The sequence below is a fragment of the Stegodyphus dumicola genome, chromosome 1 (assembly GCF_044657685.1).
Source record: "Stegodyphus dumicola isolate Sdum_Otavi_A_Nest chromosome 1, ASM4465768v1".
Classification (NCBI taxonomy): domain Eukaryota; kingdom Metazoa; phylum Arthropoda; class Arachnida; order Araneae; family Eresidae; genus Stegodyphus; species Stegodyphus dumicola.
Genome location: NC_140768.1, coordinates 137,528,874 through 137,548,925, shown reverse-complemented (window position 1 = coordinate 137,548,925; position 20,052 = coordinate 137,528,874). Strand labels below are relative to the sequence as shown.

The following is a 20,052-nucleotide window of genomic DNA, read 5'->3' as shown; positions in this document are numbered from 1 at the left end:
ATACGCGAGTGTTTTGCCTAGATATACATTCATGCATCTGTAATACCCATCGCTAATTTTGAATACAATTGGAATTAACGAGAATTTTAGAAAGTGCGTAGATACTCATTTACGTAAATCTGTAATACGCTAATGATTATTTTAGTTAGAATTGGAATTAACGAGAATTCCGGAAAAATACACGGGGTTCTCCATTACAATACATTTATGCATCTCTAACAACCTCCGATAATTTTAGTTAGAATTGGAATTAACGAGAATTTTAGATACTCATTTACGTAAATCTGTAACGCTAATGATTATTTTAGTTAGAATCGGAATTAACGAGAATTTCGGAAAAATACACGGGGTTCTACATAGAGTATATTTATGCACCTCTAATACTCTTCGATAATTTTAGTTAGAATTGGAATTACTAGGAATTTTAAGGAAAATACACAGATTCTGTATAGATGCTCATTTACGTAAATCTGTAATATACGCTAATGGTTATTTTAGTTAGAACTGGAATTAATGAGAATTTCGGAAAAATACACGGGGTTCCACATACAATACATTTATGCATCTGGTAACACCCTTTAGTTAGAATTGGAATTAAAGAGAATTTTAAGAAAAATTCACAGATTCTGTGTACATACTCATTTCCGAAAAATCTCTAATACGCTAATTGTTATTTTAGTTAGAATTGGAGGTAACGAGAATTTCAGAAAAATACACTGGTTTCTGCATAACTGTACATTTGTGCATCTGTAACATCCTTCGATAATTTTAGTTAGAATTGGAATTAAGGAGAATTTTAGAAAAATAAACAAATTCTGTGTAGATACTCATTTACGTAAATTTGTAACGCTAATCGTTATCTTAGTTAGAACTGGAATTAACGAAAATTTCGGGAAAATATACGGGGTTCTGCGGACAGTACATTTATGCATCTGTAACACCCTTCGATAATTTTAGTTAGAATTGGAATTGACAAGAATTTTAGAAAAATCCGCAGATTCTGCGTAGATACTGACTTAACGTAAATCTGTAATACGCTAATGGTTATTATTTTAGTTAAAACTGAAATTAACGAGAATTTTCGGAAAGTGCACAGCTTCTGCGTAGATATTAATGCACTACGTAAATCTGTAATACACTAATGGGAATTTTAGTTAGAATTGGAATCAACGAGAATTTCAGAAAAATACACGGGATTCTGTATAGTGCATTTATGCATCTGTAACACCCTTCGAAAATTTTAGTTAGAATTAATGACAATTTTAGATAAATACACAGATTCTGTGTAGATACTCATTTACGAAAATCTGTAATTCGCTAATAATTATTTCAGTTAGAACTGGAATTAAGAAGAATTTCGGAAAAATACACGGGGTTTTGCATAAATGTACACTTATGCATTTGTAATACCCTTCGATAATTTTAGTTAGAATTGGAATTAACGAGAATTTTACAAAAATACACAGGTTCTGTGTAGATACTCATTTACGTAAATATGTAATACGCTAATGGTTATTTTAGTTAGAATTGGAATCAACAAGAATTTTGGAAAAATACATGGGGTTCAACAAAGATATACGCTTATGTATACACTATTAAATGTTCTTTTAGAAGGGAATTCAAGAATACTGCAGCACGGTATCTTTTAGTTATTCATTACAAGCAATTTAAATTATTTTGAAACAACATGAGAATTATTAGAAATACACTACACTAGTCATTTTGATGGAAAACAATGTCTTAAAACATCATTAATGTCAAAGAACTGAAGTTTCATATCCTATATTATATCAGAAATGTACTGTGTACAGAGATCTGAAATCATGATTGATGTGCATGAAAATAAGGAGGGGCAAAGAAGGAAAAATAATAATAAGCCCAAAGGGTCGGTAGCCCATAACGGATATTAGTTTCAAAACGGCATTTTGTGGCGTTTCTCTATAAAAGGGAATCACTTTTTAAATTGTTGCCACCAAATAATATCACCCTGTATTATATTTAAGAAATTAAATAATGAAGAATCTGCATGAATGAATTTATGTTTCTCGCACTGTGAAAAAAAGGCGGTGCCTAGAGACACCAAATTCTGAATTACGAGTCCTCCACCAGCACAAGGGCACCTGGAAGCTCGAATTTTGAATTTGTTTTATTAGCTTTTTCATATTTTGTAAAATTTTAACGAATTTCTGATTAACTAGCTCAACGATTTCAAAGCGAGCAATGGCAACACTGTACGAAAAAAAAAAAAAAAAAAAAAAAAAAAAAAGAAAAGAAAAAAAGTTTTTATCTCCAGCACGTGAGACTCTCTATCGGAAACTCTAAAGATATGCTGCTTTTAAATATTTTGTGATATTGCTGTTGAACTTTATGTAGCTTAAGTGGGAAGAGCATGATATTTAATAAATAAAGGGAACCCACCAAACGTTAAAAAAACGCCCCTTTGGGAGAATTATAAATATTTTGGGAGTAATATAAAAAAGTAATTTCAGAGTTTTGCTCTGGATTCCCCCCCCTTTCTTGCTAAGTTTCGTGTTAGGATAAGTCAGTATGAGAACACGGATGAAAATCAACAGACTGTTTCCTTTCCTTCAAGTAACGTTATACTACGTCTTTTTAATGATGGGATTGCTTCATGAAAATTTAAAGGAAAGAGTGCAATAAAAGCATTTGAAAGACATCATCATCATAAAATGTTTTCTTCGGTTTCGGTAATATTTCTTTTAAACATAGGAATATCGCATATTAGCATAAATAGTACAACAGAAAGCAATATTTTAAAATAAACCTCATAAACTGTACATTTTACATTCGTTAATATTCCTTTTTAAAATACTGCGTGAAAACATTAATAAGAACATTTAAACAAAAAAAAAAAAAAAAAATTTTTTTTGAAAAACATTGGCCCGGAAGGTACAACCAGTGGCATAGCTAGAGCAACCGCCCTGGGCGGTCGTTTATTTTGCTATCCCTCTTCTATACAAGCAACAAACTAAAAAATTAAAATCTGAAAGGTTTTAGATTTTAAATTACGTCCAAGGAGGCCTTTTTTTAACGTTTTGTGTGTTACCTTTATTTATTAAATACCATGTTCTTCTCACTTAAACCATATAATTGAATTCAAAATGTTTTTTTTTTTCACCGTACACAGTGTTGTCATTGCTCGCTTTGAAATCTTTGAGTTTCTTAATCAAAAGCTCATAAATCGGCCAACTTTTTACCATCAAGAGAGTTTTGCAGAGATTGAAGAAAATGGTAGTCAGACGGTGCAAGGATCAGGCTATATGGTGGACGTATCAAAACTTCCCAACCAAGTTCCGCTAATTTGTTCCAAGTCATCAAAGTTGTGTGGCCGCGCATTGTCATGATGGAACACAACTCCCTTTGTGTATTGCTTCGTTCAAACGGTCGAGTTGTGCACAGTACAGGACCGAATTGATGGTCTCGCCAGGTTGCAATTTATGTGGCACTCAAACATTGAGCTTCTTTTTGTAACCTGCTCTTTTCAAATGATTCCAAACTGTCATGTGGTTGATGTTTAGTGCCTCTGATATTTCCTGACAGCTTGCGTGGTCTTTCTCCACCAGATGCAAAATTCCATCGACTTTTTCTGTGACTGGCCGACCAGTGCGAGGTGCATCTTCGATATTCAAATTTCCGGAAAGGAATCGTGCAAACCACTCCTAGGTCCTTCGTTCACTCACAGCCTTCTCACCATACACTTCACCTTTTTTTTATAGTGAAAAAGCAACACATAATATATTTCTTCAGATATTTCATTCTTTTTCAAATCAATATAACTTTTTACACAAGCAACGAATTAGAAAACTGTTTTCACAGATAATGGAAGCTGAATGTCACCTTTTAAGCGCATGTTCGTTTGAGACAATCGGGTGATTGTTGCCGGATATATAGGCATCAACACGATCTAGTGGCAAAAAAAATGCAGAGACATTTTATATGACCCAATATGTTGCAAACCTCTTTCTGTATTTTTAAATATCTCGAAGACAAGATCTTCGAAGTGCTTATTGTTTTCAAGTTTGCAATAAACGTTGTTCGCGATAATCTAACGTTGCTGCAAAACGATGATGCATAAAATCTTTCTTCATACTCAATGTTGTGAAACAGAGTTATGTTGATCATTAAATAACAATCTTTTATCTGCCTTTTTTAAAAATATTTTGCCAGCACTTTTGTTTTGCAATATGAGTATCATGAATAAAATAAGTTTTTAGTAACATCCTATAATTAATCGATTGCAAAATTTCTGAATTTATTTCTCAGCATCAAACGAATCATCATCACTCTAACTAAAGTCGATTGATACGATAAGCTTATTTGTAGAAACTCATAATTTTTCAAGTTTCTCTATATATTTCAGTTTTTAATTTTATACAGTTTGTCTTTTTATATTATTTTGTATTAAAAAAAGTCTGATGTGTACACATGACTTCCTTGTACGGAATATTAAATTATACGCATTTTTTCTTGCATTTCATTTAAACTTATCGGATTGAATTACATCTACTTCGCCGACAGCACATAAACCACAATAGAATAAATGCATTCTATAAAATTCACTCTAGTATTTGTTTACTATAGCGACAATTTGGCGCTAGTATTATATTTCGTTCATATTATAACTCATAATGCACAAAATTTATATCATTTAAAGAATAGAATTATCTAATAGTTGCAACATGTTCTATTCAAATACTACAATAAAGCTAGAATGATGTATAAAAGAAATTAAGCAAACAAAACAAAACAAAAAAAAAAAAAAAAAAAAAAAAAAAAAAAAAAAAAAGAAAAAAAAAGAACAATATTCACAGACGATTGAGTATTTCTCATTCAATTAATTCAGTTCTCACTTCGCGAGAAGGCAAAAATGCATAAAAAATCAAAATATCTATATTAAAGTTACGAAATAAATCTTAAACACTTATTTCCTCGAAAAAATTCCAGAAAGGATTAAGCATGATTTAATTGGCAATAATAAATGAGGGCGTTATCTTTGTTTTTGCGAAGCTAAGTTTCTCTAGATTGGCAACAAATCCACTTGTCTGCTGTTTCAAATGTAAACAATCAATGGCCGCCATCAAAAAAAGGCTTAGCGGCACTTAAACAACTTTAAAATTGTTGATAATTCTAAAAATATTGCATACAGATTTACTAAAGGCATAAAATCCTTAACCGGAAGATAAAAACAACATAATTCAATCATTTTTAAAGCAAAAAATGTACAATTTACAAACATATAAGAGTAAAGAAACTGAGATCACTGAGCCGGGTAGCAGAGTGGATATATATATAAATATATATGTGGGATTTTAAATCCACAGCTTAATATTTTTCCTCGCGCGCTATTTAAATTTTAGCTGTTAGCACGAGTGAAATTGATAGAACTCTCGCCACTTTGTTTTATTAGAAGAGATGTAAGATGTTGTTTTATAGATGTAAGATGATATAGATCTTGTATTAATAGATGTAAGATGGTATAGATTCTGTATTAATAAATGAACGATCTTATATTTGTATTAATGTTTCATTAAGTGTGCTTTGTTTGAACATGAATTGTGATTTTGAAACTAAAGAACCCACATATATATATATAAATATATTTATATACGTTTGGTGCGGCCGATTGCAACCAAAATACGAGGTGCGCATCTACATGTTACAATGTTATAGCAGTGCTATATACAAAATTTCAACGTTCTGAGGCTACTTTTTTGAGTTATGCGAGATACGTACGTACGCACATACGTTCGTACAGACGCCACGAAAAATTCTCTTCAGAATTGATTTTAAAGCAGTTTTATAATTTTTTTGGAGGAAACGAGTCTTTTATTCTGCCCTACGTACAGATATCACACAGAAAGATCGTTAAATTGCATTCGAATAGCGGACAAAATGGATATTTTCGTTGAAATATGCTGCCTGAAACTTTTCGCGATTACAATACTTCCTTTTTACTTCGTACAAGGAAGTAAAAAATGCAGGAAAAAATGGAACTTTTAAAACTGAAACTAATTTTGAGCTGAGTTCTAATTTTATTCTACAATAAGGATATATTTTCAGGAACTGACAGAAGTAGATATTACTTTTATTAAGAACAGAAGTAAAATATCTGTTTAAGTATCTTAGGCAGTAATTTGAAATTTTCAGATTGCAAAAATTTTCATCAGTTATTATTTTTAATAAAGTCGTTGAAGCATAATATACCCGTTTTAATATTTCGATATTTTTTCTCTATATCACGTTACGTTCAAAAAAAAAAAAAAAAAAAAAAAACGCACAATTAAGCACCGAGATTTTTAACAAGTATTTTTTCAGAATTTAGATCTTTTAACATCTGTTTTAATAACGGTTTATCGAGGAGTGACTATCATCTGATGTTTCCAAATTACAAATTTCCTTATTTTATTTTATTTACATACTAAAATTAAATATTCTATTGGATTAGCAAGTAATTTCGATCTGCACAAATATAAAGCGTTATATTCGTTTTGTTATGCTTCCATCAATCTTATATATATATATATGACATTTAAAACTTTTAGGTTGGCATTTTTGTTTACAATTGTTAGTTTACGGTCAGTCTTAAAATGGGTTGCAAAAATAAACATTTTAGACATATATTTTACTTTCCGACATATTTTTAGCCCAAAGTTGCAATTCGCCCAGAAGGGCTATTAATTTCATTTTGGCATTCTGCGTCGTCCACTATAAAAGGGCTTTTCGCTTTTCAAATTGTTGCCACCAAATATTACAGCCCTGCATTATATTAAAAGAATTTAAATAACGAAGAATTTGCATGAATGTATGTATGTTTTTCTCGCATTGGGAAAAAAACAACGGTATCTACAGACATCAAATTTTGAATACCGTAGTCCTCCAATCGAATATGGGCCATCTGAAAGCCCAAATTTGGAATTTGTTTTATCATCTATTTCATATTTTGTAAACCTTAAACGAATTTTTTATTAACTAACTTAAGGATTTCAAAGCAAACAATAGCAACACTTTACGAAAAAGAATTATCTCCGGCGCGCAAGCGTGTGTATCGGAAATTCTAAAGACATGCTCTTTTTAAATATTTTGCGATATCGCTGTTGAATGGTTTAAGTGCGAAGAACATGATATTTAATAAATAAAGGTAACACACAAAACTTTAAAAAAAAAGGTCCTTTTGGGCGTAATATAAAAATCTAAAAACTTTTTTTTTTAAATGCAAGAAAACGGCTGCCTCTCACAAAGAGATATATGAAGTTTATGATGTTGATTGCTTAACAGAAAGAATGTGTCAGAATTGATTTAAAAATTTCGTTCTGGAAATTGTCTACTCGAACATGACGAACATTCTGGCCGACCTTCTGAAACTTCTGATCACAAAATTAAAGCCGTAATTGAATCCAATTGTCATATAACTGTGCGAGAGATTGCAGAAAGTTAAATGTATCACACATAACAACCGAAAAGTACATAAGATGTCTTGGACTCGTTAAGGAGCTCCATATATTCTTTTTGCATGAATTGAAAGAAATTCACTTAACACAACGGAACAATATTTGCGGAACGCATTTAGACATAATGCAATCGACCCTTCTTTTAAATGAATTATCGCTAGTGATGAAAAATGGATCATCTACAATAACATTAATCGAAAAAGATCGATCACGATGAATCATGAATCGTAATGAATCAGCACAAATCAAATCTAAAGCTACATTGCATCAGAATAAGATCATGCTGCAAATTTAGTTCGATTGCAAACATGTTGCGTATTTTGAGCTGCTTCCAAGCAATCAAACGTTCAACTCAGATGTTTACAGCCAACAACTTACGAAACTGGAGAATTGGCAAATCTGAAAGGAATTGTGTTTCCCCACGACACCTGCGAGGCCTCACACAACTTTAGCAACACATACGAAATTACTGGAGAGCTTGGCTGGGAAGTGATGTTTCATGTCTCATATAGCTCCGACCTTGCAGCATCGGATTATCATTTCCTTCGAAGTTTACAAAACTTCTTAAATGGTAAAATTTTTAGAAATAACAATGAACTCAAATCACATTTGGTTGAAATTTCGCTGATAAAAGACCAGAAATTCTATGCGAACGCGGAATCAAGAAGTTAGCAGAAAGACAGCAAAAGGTCATCGAATAGAATGGCAGATATTTGACTGGGCGGATTTCGTAGACTATTCAGGTAACGTCCGGATCCCGCAACTGTATTGACTTGAACCTTTTCTGTGCCGCAAAATGACCGCCTCGGGCGTTTATTTTATAATGATAAGGCGACATTTTATATTTATTACATATTTTATAATGACATGCGTTCAGACGACGGTATAAAGGGCATAAATGATTTAAGCTGAGCTGCGTTGCCAAGAAACCAGTCTGTGCTACGTTCCAAAATCTGGTTTAAGGCTCTTGCAACACTCTCTTAAACACAAGGAGGTTATAATAGAGAGCAAGGAGGTCTATTCTAACCTCCTTGCTTAAACACCTTTGTTTAAGAAAGTGTTGGCTCTTGGCATAAAGTTCAAAGTTTTCAACTTTATGTCGACCAATCAGATCGAAACCTCAGTGGGAAAACAGAGCGGGAAAGCTGTTGACACATCCACGCAATAGCAAATTTAGCTTCTCTAAGTGAGTGCGGCTTAGACCTTGTGTCGCAGGTGTGAACGGAATTCTTGCATTTTATTCCTTGCGACTATGCCTCTCTGACATTTACGTCACCGTCTGAACAGTACCATACTGGGGCTATAAGCATTACATATTTCTGACATATGTTACACAAGGGCGATACTAATACTTAGTAAGTTGGGATACAATAGATTAACAAAGAAAAATGGTTTAAGCAGACTCACCGTTGCCATCCTTTCACGCATTTCGGTTTCCGCTGCAGGCGGGTGATCGTGGTGCTCGTTGTTGTCGCCAGTTGCACCACCTCTTCCACAACATTCCACGTGACAACACGAAGTATGCTCCTTCTGAAAAGAAAGATAGGAAATAATATAAGCATTTTGAGCAGACAAACAAATTAATCAAACTATTCTACTTCATCTAATATTGCGAAATTGTATTTCAGTCATTCCCGAATAACGATTTTTTTATGCTTTTCAAGTCAGAGGTCAGAGCTTACAAGTTACACTTAGTAGATTGAATAGCACCCTGAAAGGAATTTATGATTCAGCTTTTCGCTCTAAGCTGTGGTCTGAAACTGCTTATCAACTTGGGGAACGCTAAAATTTATTTATTCATTTTAGACCGCCCGGTGGCGAAGTGGCTAACGCGTCGCGCAGCTGCACCACAGGTCCGCGGTTCGATCCCCAGCCTGGGCAAGGTTAAATCAGCCTTTCATGCCTTGAGTGGGTCAATAAAATGAGTACCAAGTTCGCGTGGGGACTAAACACCGGGGCTCCTGCGACAAGCTGATCACTTTGTCCAGGGCTGATGCCCAAGCTGATGCACTCCGGGGCCCAAGGTCAAGAAAGCAGATTTCGAGGCACTGCAGGCCGTGGCCCATTAGGGCTGTTGTGCCACTGAGTTTAGTTTTATTTATTCATTGTATAGAATCATTACTATCTGCAGAAAAACATATGCTATAAAAATCATTGAAAATACATCAATATCATGTGCGATTTGTGTGGAAATGGGAAACGAAATTATAATTTCATTACAGTTTTATTTATAAAAATACATTAATCTCGTATTAGTTTAAGTAACAATAATAATAGCAATAAAATATTATTTAATTAATTATTTTAAATGGTTGGTTTTGCGGCCCACATGGTATTCAAAAATTCTTTGGAACTTTTAGTTTGACTTGCGGAACCCCTAGAGAAGTAACTTCGAACAATTAAGTTCAGCGAAATACAGTTTGAAGCAAGGTCAGAAAAAAAAAAAAAAAAAAAAAAAAAAAAAAAGGGGGGGGACCAAGATTAGGCTCTTTCCAAAGCTCAAGTTCAACAAAGTCACTTGACGTACAGAAGTGGGAGAAACGAAGATACTAAGGGAGTTGATTTTGAGCAGATTGTGAGTCAGTGACGTCACGGAAGAGCAAACCTTGTCTTGAAGACTACTGACAGCAAGCCTCACAAATTTCTACCGCACGACAGAAACTTGACAGCAGAACCGCTTCATAACAGTGCACTGTCATAAAGGTGCCGGTCTGTTGGATAAAAAAGGGGGGGAGACGAAATAAAAGAAAAGAGAGGAAAATCGGTTCTAAAATCATTTTGAAGAAAAGAATCTTCAGTCTAAGGTTGAATTTTGCCTAAGTTTTATTTTCAAACTAATATATTTCTCTGCCATACATAGTTGAAAATACGCATTTGCAAGATAAATTACGTGTACGCGGCGAATTTTCAAATCGAAAAACAAATATGGTCATAGTTCAAGAAAAAATGCTGATGTACCAGTGGCATATAAACATTCCGTACCGTTCGGCGCGCTTAGAGAAAAAAACGCTGTCCTTGTGATTGGATATATTTTCCGATGACATCATTCCTTCTCTGCTTGGAAAGAAACGTCTTGGCGTAATGACGTTTAGGCGGGATTTCTATATTGTTTGCGGTGAATGATACGTACGAGTGACACTGACACGTGGAAATTTTTGTTTGTTTTCCTTCAGTAAAGCGATGAAAAACCTTTACAGATACCTTTCTGCAGATAACCTTCTTGGTTCTCGGAAAAATACATTTACAGATGTTATTATTGTAAGAAGCTATTTTAAGTGCATAGGTGATATAACTATCTGAGTTCATGAATTTAGTACAAAAACCAAAATACAGTGGGCTACAAGATATCTTGACGCAACGTTTGTCAAGCTCGTAAACTGTAACTTTATTACATTCTGCTTCTTTCCCATCACGCGAGCCCACCAGCGGCCGAGCGGTAAAGTCGCTGAACACTGGTAGTTCGGTCCGAGGTTCCAATCCCGCGAACGGGCTGGCTGCAAGGGCGTTTTCGTGGTTTTCCCCATGTGTAACGTGTATACGAACCAGTTTCCCTTAGAAAGTCCTCCACGAAAGGCATCCCTCCCCTTAGGCAGCTAGCCCTCGTGTGCTTTGCCATAATTAAATACACCAACACCCATCACGCGAAATATTTCCATTGTAATTACACCTGCTATTTCCATGTTGAAAGCATTCTCCTTAAAAAAAAAAAAAAAAAAAAAAAAAAAAAAAAAAAAAAAACACAGATTGTTTTACGCTTTATTGTAGAGATAAAACAGATAATGCTCATTTTTAATCCATTTTTAATATTTATTAATAAGCATTCAAGCAAAGGCCTTTTTCATCAACATAGCTCTAATAGGTAGTAAATGTGTAAATGTGGATATTTTTCTTTAAAACGTTTTTTACTATTCCCAAAAATTGTTTAATCTCATGCTTTCGGAATTTGCACCTATATAGAATGGATATATAATGGACATGAAATAATAACGACAACACCTTTAATATGAAAGGTTTTAAAGCAAGAATTCATTTATTGGAAACTTTGTTTTCAACATTAATACAAATTTACGTAATTAGCAAACTGGAAGAAATTATATTTATTCTCCGGGGAGGGGGAGGGAAACACTCTGCAGCTTTAGCATTAAATTCACCACACTACAGTATCCTAAGAAATGTAATCTCATGGTAACACATATGCAACGCACTTCAATAACAATAATAGTCTCTTTGGCGCTTCTATCAAAATGTAAACAAAAGCATGAAAGATGTACTCTCGAGTCCAAGCAATACCAAAGGTGTTTCTAAGCATAGACGAAATGATCTCATGAAAAGGCATAACCAATCATGAGGACCGATTTTTCCTTACGCGCACATCGTGGTACGGAATGTTTATAAATATTCGGAATGTACAGAATGTTTATATATATATATATATATATACAAAAGGGAAAAAATACGGGTGTATTAGAGATTATACGGGGAGATATTTTTTTAAAATAGTTTGTTTTCAGGTTTCGCTGAGTATCAAAACATCAGGTAAAGACACGAAAAATTTATAGCATGATATTTTTCTTCTTAATTTCGCAGAGCACTGAAGAATGATGCTTTATTAACGTACATCTTAAAAGGATTGGCTTTTAGCAGAAATTAAGGTACACTGCGGGAAAATAAAAAAGACAGTTCTATATCTCCCGTTCTACTGGGCCGATTGAGGAAATTCACCTTGCGTTTCTCATGTCTCGTAAGCGCGACTTAAAATATATATTAGATTTATATATAGCATTGTTCCAATATAGGCATTTTGACACAATATCAGACTTTTTCTGAAATGACATGCCAATTTTTATCCATATTTCCATTCTACGACTCAAATTCTTCCAAACTGCCAAGTTTTGTAAAAATCGCACGAGTGATTTTTAAAATATTAGCTCTCAAAATTTTAGCTCCACAATGTTAATTGAATTTGATTTATATTTATTAATCTATCTTTTTTTTAGTAAACTCAAATGATTCCTTCTTGCAGAATTTGAAATTTAGATTCCTTCTAAATAAAATTCACCCATGTTTTGTGATTTATTTTTAAAACATTTTCAAAATTCGAAAAAAAAAATTGAATTATAATCTATAAAATTTTTACAATGAAGAAGTAGATGTATTTCTAAGTACTTAAAGTAGATGTATTTCTAAGTATACCTGCAAAAAATTAAAGTTTTTTATACCAAATTTCCTATGATATACGTGAATTTACATATTGGCGAGTTTTAAAATTTGGCATATTTGATAATAACGCTAAATGTGATTTACACAGTTTTTCAAAATTATTTGAAATAATGAATGATGACTTTTTTCCGCTCGTGTACAATAAAAAAAAAAAAAAAAAAAAAAAAAAAAAAAAAAAAAAAAATCTGATGTGTATATCACATGACTTCCTTGTACGGAATATTAAATTATACGCATTTTTTTCTTGCATTTCATTTAAACTTATTAGATTGAATTAAACCTACTTCGCCGACACCGCATAAACCACAATAGAATAAATGCATTCTTTAAAATTCACTTTGTTACCATAGCGACACTCTGGCCCTAGGTTCACTTAACAGTATTATATTTCGTTCATATTATAACTCAGAATGCACAAAATTTATATCATTTAAAGAATTATCTAATCGTTATTAAGCATGATTTAAATAATAAATGAAGGCGTTATCTTTGTTGTTGCAAAGCTTAGCCTCTCTAGATTGGCAACAAATCTACTATTCTGCAGTTTCAAATGTAAACAAATATGTCCGCCATGTTATTTAAAACTTAACCGCACTTAAGCAGCTTTTAAATTGTTGATAATTGTACAAATATTGCTTCCAGAATTACGAAAGGCATAAAAACCTTAACCGGAAGAAAAGGACAATAAAATTCAATCATTTTTAAAGCAAAAAATGTACAATTTACAAACATATAAGAGTAAAGAAACTGAGATCACTAAGCCGGGTAACAGAGTGGATATATATATAAATATATTTATATACGTTTGGTGCGGCCGATTGCAACCAAAATACGAGGTGCACATCTACATGTTATAGCAGTCCTATGTATAAAATTTCAACGCTCTGAGGCTACTCGTTTTTGAGTTATGCGAGATAGGTACGTATGCACGTACGTACATACATTCGTACAGACGCACGAAAAATTCTCTTCAGAATTCATTTTAAAGCAGTTTTATAATTTTTTGGAGGAAAAGATTGTTTTATTCTGCCCTTACGTACATATATCACGGAAATACATCGTTAAATTGCATTTGAAAGAGGTCAAAATGGGATATTTTCGTTGAATTATGCTGCCTGAAACTTTTCGCGATTACTATACTTCCTTTTTACTTCGTACAAGGAAGTAAGAAGGAAAGGAAGATAGGCCGCTATAAATTAAGAAGTTCGCCAAGTGAATTCTTCTTGGCGCAAACTGAAAAAAAATGAAACAAGACAATTTTTTAAATTTCTTCATAAATTTCGCACCAAATTTCACAAAATTTAATATTTAGGCATAATTTGAGTCGTAGAATGGAAATAGGGAAAAAAATTGGCATGTCATTTTAGAAAAAGTCCGATTTTATATCAAAATACACATATTAGAACAGTGCTACATATAAATCTATACCCTAAGTCGCGCTTTCGAGACCTAAGAAAACGCAAGCCGAATTTCGTCAATCGGTCCAGTAGACCGGGAGATATAGAACTGCCCTCCCCCCCCCGCAGTGTACAAGTCTATTTTCAATCTCAACAGAAAAATACTTTACTCAAATAAATCGTAATTGCAAGAATCTTCTGCAAAAAAATTTGTGTTATTTTATTCATATGTCCCGAAAAAAAATAATAATAATTAAATGTCTGCATGGAATTGCAAAATTAACCAAAAAATAGGGACTCGCTGAAAAGCGGTCTTTAGATATGAATCGTTTTTGAGTTACGCGAGATACATACGTACGCACGTATACTACAGAAGAAAAAAAAGAAAGAAAAGCAGTTCTATATCTCTTCCGTTCTACTGGGTCGATTGACCAGATTCAAATTACGTTTTCCATGCCTCGAAAGCGCGACTTAGGATATATATTAGATTTATAGCTAGCATTATTCTAATACAGGTATTTTGACATAAAATTCTGACTTTTTCTGAAATGGCATGCCAATTTTTTTTTATATATATTTCGATTTTACGTCTCAGATTATGCTTAATATAAAATTTTGTAAAATTTGGCGCAAAATGTAAATTTGTAAAATTTACGGAAAAATCAAAAGTTTATCTTGGCTTACTTTTTCCAGTTTCAAGAATAATTCACTTGGCGAACTTCTTAACTTATAGCAAACTATTTTCCTTTCCTTTTTTCATTGCAGACGAGCGGAAAAAAAAAGTCATCATTCATACTTTCAAATAACTTTAACAAAGTGCATTAACTACATTTGGCGTTATTATCGCTTATAACAAATATGCTAAGTTTCAAAACGCGCCAATATGTAAATTCATGTATATCTTAGAAAATTTTGAATTAAAAAAACTGATTTTTTGCATGTGTGCCTAGAAATGCATCTACTTCTGGAAGAAGGAATGAACTAAGTTTAATAAAAAAAAAAAAAAAAAAAGAGAGAGAGAGAGAGAGAGATTAACAAATGTATACCAGATTCAATTAACATTGAGTAACTAAAATTTTAAGAGCTAATTTTTTAAAAAACTACTCGTGCGATTTTTACAAAACTTGGCAGTTTGGCATAACTTGAGTCGTAGAATCGAAATATGTAAAAACAATTGGCATGTCATTTCAGAAAAAGTCCGATTTTGTGTCAAAATACCTATATTAGAACAATGCTATATATACATCTAATACATATCCTAAGTCGAGCTTTCGAGACATAAACAGCGCAAGTTGAATTTCGTCAATGTCACTTCGGAATCAATCTCACAGGACGGTAGATATAGAACTGCCCCCCCCCTTTTTTTTCGCAGTATACAAACGATACGAAAAAAATACCCGAGTCCATTTTAAATCCATTTTACAATTCATCTTGGAAAAAAGAGTTCTTTATTCTGCCCGTAAATACAGTTATGACGCAAAATAAATCGTTCAAATGAATTCGAGAGCTGTCAAAATGGATATTTTCATTTAAATATGATAACCTGAAATTATTTCGTACAAGGAAGTAAAAAGAAACCGGTGCATTTGACTCTATGCATGTCTCTAGTACTATGTATGTACAGTTTCTGACTGTATGTATGTTACTCTGTGTATGACCTATGCATTATGAAAAATAACGGTACCTAGAGCCATCAAATTTTGAATTACGTGCTCCTCCACACGAACATGGGCACCTGAAAGCCCAAATTTTGAATTTGCTTTATCATCTAATAGAAAACACTTCACACCAGAAAAGTATGGGAATATTTTAATTAGTATTTTATATTTATAACATAATTTGCAATGTAAATATTTACATTCTAAATACATGTAATTAATTAAACAAGATGGTTAATTATATAATGAATGTTATTCAAATGAATGACATGTGTTAAAATTAGGCAGAAAAATATTTGTAATTTTAGTTGACAGACTGAAAGTTTTCCGGCATTTCTAAGCACAAGTACTTATTACCGCTTCCATGACCAACCGTGCAAAATTATAAAGACACAAAAAAAAACTATATAATGATTTTAATTATTCCAGCTATTGTAATTTCACGCGCCCAGCTTAGAGAGGTGAAGAACTATGTTCATTGCGTTTAAATTGCTTAATTTATTAATCAATAACAGATAGATTAAAGCTAAATGAAAAATAAAAAATTACCAACAGTGGCAACAAAATTTTTTTGATTTTTGAACTTTTTTCATTTCGTATGAACATCTAAAATTAATTTAAAAAAAAAAATCTGAAAGGATTCAGATTTTATATTACTCTCAATGGGGCGTTTTTTTAACGTTTTGTGTGTTACCTTTGTTTATTAAGTACCGTGTTCTCACTTAAAATTGAGTTCAACAGAAAAATAATTTTAAAATCAGCATATCTTTAGAATTTCCAATACAGAGTTTCGAGCGCTGGAGATAATTTTTTTTCCCGTACAATGTTGCTATTCCTTGCTTTGAAATCTTTGAGTTTGTTAATCAAAAATTCCTTAACGTCTGGCAAAATATGAAATAGATAATAAAAGAAATTCCAGATTACAAATTAGGGCTTCCAGATGCCAATATTTGGTAGAGGATTACGTTATTCAAAATTTGATGGCTCTAGATACGGTTGTTTTATCACAATGTTAGAAACATACATACATTTATACAGATTCTTCATTATTTAATTTCTTTAAATATAATACAGGACTGTAATATTTAGCGCCAACAGTTTGAAAAGTGAATCAACGCAGAAAGTGAAATATATATATATATATATATATATATATATATATATATTTCACTTTGTAGAGAAGGGTTTCTAAAGGAGAGGTTTCTGTAGACAAGGGTTTCTAAGGCAGGTTTCTGTAGACAAGGGTTTCTAAAGGGGAGGTTTCTGTAGACAAGGGTTTCTAAAATGCATTGGTTTCTAAATTAATTTTTCTGAAAATTTAATTTTTAAAAAATTTAATTTAATACTAGACTTTACATTGCTTACTTCTAAAAAATACTTCATTATTGGTATTTTCCTTTAATTTTTAATTGCTAATTTCTCAAGATACCACTTTACTGGTATTTCTTTTTGAACTTTCTTCACTATGTATTTACTTTTGGTTTTGACTTTTACCCTTGCCTGCATGAATGACGAAACACGAATTGAATGATTGAAGAGTTAGGTTTGGAGGCAACTTCCGCTTGATAAGTCTGTCTCCTGCCTGCTCAACAATCATTCACTTATTCATTTCAAAAAAAATTTAGATTAATTTTAATTTGCTAAATTGGTGAATTATTTTCATGGTCTGGTTTTGCACTTGATTTACTTATGCTATCTGAATTTAAATGATATTGTAGATTGGTTCGCAAATTAAAATTAAATCTTTTATTTGTTTGCACATTTTTTTAATTATTCTAACTTTAATTTTGCTTTTTTAGGTATTTACATGTTTGTTAAATATATATATATATATATATATATATATATATATATATTGCGCAAAAAATTTTTAAGACCAAATAGGTCTTACAGCACAGTACTTACTAGCTTTCCCAATTATATATATATATATATATATATATTCTTTCCTCCAAAGATTTTGGCACTATACTTTAATACTATTGTTTAATTAGTTATGAATTACTTAGATGGCCAAATTCTACTATTATTCTACTACAAATCGGGCCTTTTCATTTTTCATTGTAGCTTGACCGCCCTCTAGCTTGAAGAATGACGACTTTTATTAACAAATGACTTTTCTCCTTTTTACTCTTTCTTTTGTGGCCAAGATAAGTAATCTTAGCTGAATTAGCCATTTTCACTTTTCTGAAGCTGTTTTGTTCTTCTAACAACTTGACTGACGCCATTTTGAATTCTTTCCATGTCTTTTCGAGTCTCTAACCCTCTTTAGCAAAAGGGGGGATAAGAATTCCCGCCAAAATGACAATCTAATCGCATTGGCCAATACGGAATGGCATTGTTTCACCCGCCTACGTCACACGACGAGCGGGATGGCTTGGTAGCACACGAAGGGGATTACGCCCTTTTCAAATCTGTTTCGCGATCCAGAGGTCGGCACAGCCACAGGTCTTTTTTTTAAGTTTTTTTGAGTTTCTTTTGTTTTATGTGTTTCTTAAAATCCTTTTCTTGGTCCTAGCAAGACCCACAGCGTTTGTTTTCATGCGTGTTTAATTTCGTTTTTATTTGATTTCAGTACCATAATCTTTATATAGGTTTTATTCTTCTTTAAGCTAGCCGGACCAGCCCGCACGTTATTGTAATTTTTGACTAATAGCAGACCGCTATTTATTTTATTTTGATTTTAGTTTTGTTCTGCTTGGAGTTGCATTTACTTTTCTTACACCTTAATGTGTTTTTCTGCGGACGCGTCGGGAAATTGGAACAGAGAATTGAAGCTCCAAAAGATTTTTTCGGGACAATTCATATTTTTTTAAAAAAATTTCGTCAAACAAGAGCTTTAATTGTCTGTTTCAGCGAAACGCGTAATGGTATTTGGCCTATTTCGACATTCAACTATTTTTCCCTTGAAAAGCCTGATTGAGGGTCCAATTGGGCTAATTTACCATTTTCCGCTTTGTAATTTTTATAATTTTGCATTTTATGTTTTAATTATAATTTTTGCAATTTATGTTTTAATTATTTTTTAATTTTAATTTTGTTTTAACTTATTCCGTCAATCTATTTTTATATGTATTAACTTTTCACATATCACAACGATCTGCTTAGTTTTTTCGTGCATTCACATGTTTTCCAACATTGATTATAACAGTTTTATTTCGCGTGTAAGCTGTTTTTTCATTTTTCCATGTTAATAATTTTTTTTTTTTTTAAATTTCTTCTATGTTAATATTTTAGTAATACTGCGTTGAACTATTTCTTGGAGCTACAGCTCCTTGTAACTTTTTAGCAAGCTCGTTACAATATTTCTTCCTATTACTATTATTTCATAATTTTGCAGCATCTTGCGGAAAAAAATTTTAAGACCAAATAGGTCTTACGTCACTTTACTTATTGGCTTTTCATTTTCTATTTCGATTATATTTCTTTTTAGCAGCCACGAGCGCTAAATGTTTCAGTAGGTTTTAGATGAACTTTTATTTCACTTTTTTAAGCTTTAGTTATTGAGTTACCGGATACTGTTTACAGTTCCACTTTCACTGTAGGTTAGTCTTCCTTCCAAAAAACACTGTAAAGCAGGCTAGCTCCCTCTTTACTTTCAATTCACTGGCTCAGATCAATCACATAGAAATAATTAAATGAAGCAACATGCTTTGAAAAACCTGTAAGGCTAATGCTACTCCACTTCCTACTAAATCTAAAAAGACACAATCACTATGAAAGACTCACAATTGTATCTACCAAATCACCTGTAAAGAATGATCTCTCACGTATATAGGTCAAACAAAAAACCCTCTCAACCTCAGAATTAATAACCATAGATCCCATATTAAAAAATTTAAAAATTACAGCAATAATCTCACAAGAAATAATCAGCATACCGCAAGTCTAGAGCATTGTAATATGCATAATTTTGATAACATTGAAATTACTGTGCTTGATATTGTACCGAACACTAAACTTAGACTGTTTAAGGAATTCATCTACATACTTCAAAAAAAGTCACTATATCCTTACGGACTGAATGCCTATCTAAGTCATACCACCAATAGACAGACAGAAGTCTCAATATATGAACAATTCAGATTTTTTTAGCAATATAACGACCAGAGGAACGAGAGGAGGTGATTCCAAAAACACACAAAAAAAAAAAAAAAAAAAAAAAAAAAAAAAAAAAAATTCTGCACAAGATCTGAAATTAATAATTAAAAATCTTAATTCCTTCCTTGAACATAAAGAATTTGCTAAAAATGCCATTAAACTTCTGCATACATTTAAGAATACTACTTTATGGAATCTGATTAAAAT

The 20,052-nt window shown here is 32.4% G+C and overlaps 1 protein-coding gene across 2 annotated transcripts in view; it reads right to left on the bottom strand.

Moving 5' to 3' along the window:
- The window catches only part of LOC118180596 (uncharacterized), a 386,689-nt gene that overhangs the window by 132,417 nt on the left and 234,220 nt on the right, over positions 1-20,052 (bottom strand). For both annotated transcript variants that reach the window (XM_085821254.1, XM_085821256.1), the window contains exon 2: positions 8,877-8,999. In XM_085821254.1, coding sequence (XP_085677380.1) covers positions 8,877-8,999 — 123 coding nt within the window. The remainder of the gene's footprint in view (positions 1-8,876; positions 9,000-20,052) is intronic.